The following is a 2,403-nucleotide window of genomic DNA, read 5'->3' on the forward strand; positions in this document are numbered from 1 at the left end:
TGGTAAACCAAAGGGTAACTAACTTCTCATAGATGGTGGTAGCACAACTTAATGACCTCTCTGGTCAAAATACACCATTTAATTTTGGTCTGACAGATTTCCATCCCTGAGGTACTTTTGGTACCCAATGGAAATAGATGTATCTGATAAAAGAATAGGAGACCCACCCTTCTCACCGAGTCCTAATGCTAATACTCAATACATGTTCTCTTCCTCCTAGAGGTGGCCAAATACACTCTCACCTCAGCCCCTGGATCTTGCCTTTTCTGAGATTGTAAGAAACAAAGAAAACCCTAAGTACAGTTAACTAGGTGGCACATCAGGAAGAATATGGATTAGTTAAAAAAAATTCTGTGAACAATAATTCCCAGTTGACGGATCGTTTACCCTTGGAATGGTTCAGGTTAGAGCTAATGCAGAAAGTCAGGTGCTTAAATGATGCAAAGCCTGTCGGTCCCCAGATGAAAGGCCAGGACAAGTTTCAAATTCCATAGACCCTAACTCCCCAGCTGGGACCAGCGACATCCTCAGATACAACACTCATGATATGAGCTTCAAGGTTCAGATCACAGTACTTTAGATACATTTTCTATAGGACAAAATATTGTATGCACAGGGTTTGGTACTATCCACAGTTTCAGGCATCCACTCAGGCTCTTGGAATGTATGCCCCATGGATATGATGGGGTGATTCTATTTAGTTGATTTAATACCACTTTATATAAACTGTCATCAAGACAATTTTCTGCTTCTACTTTAGACATAATCAAAAATGGAATTGCCCACTGATGTTCAATGGCAGGCTTTAAGCCAGAAAAAATTAGGATGTATTTAGTGAAATGAAGTAGAACAGCTCTCCAAAACACCCACTCTTTCTGCTGACAAGAAGCATTCAATTTATCTAAAATAGAGAATTCACTTAACTAGGAGACAGAGAAATTGAAATCTCATTTTTCACATAAGGGGATCTTGAAAATTCCTTTCAGCTCTAAAATTCCTTCAAGTCAAACATTTAGAATACATTGAAAACGCTAGGTTCTCCTTTAATTTTTCTACAAATGAAGAAAGTATTATCACGATTACTACTCCATATAAAACTCCCAGGAATAAAGATGTTGAGAACTACCCCTATCTTTTAAAACTCGAACAAGTGACTGACTACTCTTCTTTTCTACCCTCCTAGCACATCCAAGAATTAGCTGATTCATGAAAGTGTATACTCCGTAACTTGAAAATACTGTAAAAGAATAATGTGATTCTCATTTTATACTGTTTGGAAAACTTTAGGTTGGCTTCCAATGTATAAATGGTCAATAGATTTTTGTTCTAAAGATGCAAATTCAATTTGCAAGAGTTGTGAAAACAAGTATTTCAGAGAGGTTATAAAAAGTGCTTTAATTATAATTTCTTTGAAACTAAGAAATTCTGATTTAAGGTACTAATATTACCACATTTACTAGTTTGCAGGAAAACATTAGGCTGTGAGAGAGGCAGATCAGTATGACTGCAAAGAACGGATCACAGGAAATTAAACTTCCTAAATTGGTAGCAAACCAAACCACAACGGTTACTAAAGGCGGCCAGTTAGTATCTGTGCTGGAAAGCACAGCAATTGAAAGTAACATCTCTCAGTAAAGAAAAGAGTATCAGAGGAGCCGATACATTCAAGACAGAAAACAACACAAAAGCGTACAGATATTTTGGTTTTTACCTAGATCTGCTACAGTTCCTCCTTTAACAGGTGTATTTTCACTATCTTTCTTTGGATTTACTAGAAAGAAAAAAAAAATCGTTTTAGGGAAAAAGTTCTACTTGTTTTTAAGAAGAAAACAGAATAGAATAGGATTAAAAAGCACATGAATCGCACTGCAACTGCACCATCATTCAGCACTTACTCACCTCCATGTAAACCATGAGGTAATGCGCTACATTTGTAATAAAAAACCAGAGCACCAATATTTTTTAAGCATAATATAGAGCAAAGCATGAAAAGAACCTTTTGATCTCTTTCCTAAAAGTATTTTTATTACATTTTTTTGTGCATTTGCTGATTCCTATTTTTGTGCCATTCATTCAGATAAATTGAGGGAGAATTGATACCTTTTACACATTTATGTGGATTTTGAAAAATATTCTGAGGACTTAAAATCTTATACAAACATTCATACTGTCCTGAGCACTCTAATTTTCTCATGTGACAGTGTGCCTGTGTGATATTTCCATATAAGAATTTTTAGTTACAATACGTCCCTTTCATTTTTTTATATTTTTAGGCGAGGCAACCCTTGGTTGGCCTCACAGATCCCAAGGACCTTGTCAGCTTACAATCCCTTATGTTTTACTTTTTACGCCTACAGCAACTGGTATTCCTAGGTGGTCTCCCATTCAAGGACTAACCAGGCT

The 2,403-nt window shown here is 36.2% G+C and overlaps 1 protein-coding gene across 1 annotated transcript in view; it reads right to left on the reverse strand.

Annotated features, from left to right (window-relative positions):
* The window catches only part of SMARCC1 (SWI/SNF related, matrix associated, actin dependent regulator of chromatin subfamily c member 1), a 130,202-nt gene that overhangs the window by 77,196 nt on the left and 50,603 nt on the right, over nucleotides 1-2,403 (reverse strand). The window contains exon 12 of the mRNA XM_011375447.1: nucleotides 1,712-1,771. Within this exon, the coding sequence (XP_011373749.1) occupies nucleotides 1,712-1,771 (60 nt within the window). The remainder of the gene's footprint in view (nucleotides 1-1,711; nucleotides 1,772-2,403) is intronic.

The sequence above is a fragment of the Pteropus vampyrus genome, unplaced genomic scaffold (assembly GCF_000151845.1).
Source record: "Pteropus vampyrus isolate Shadow unplaced genomic scaffold, Pvam_2.0 Scaffold271, whole genome shotgun sequence".
Lineage (NCBI taxonomy): Eukaryota > Metazoa > Chordata > Mammalia > Chiroptera > Pteropodidae > Pteropus > Pteropus vampyrus.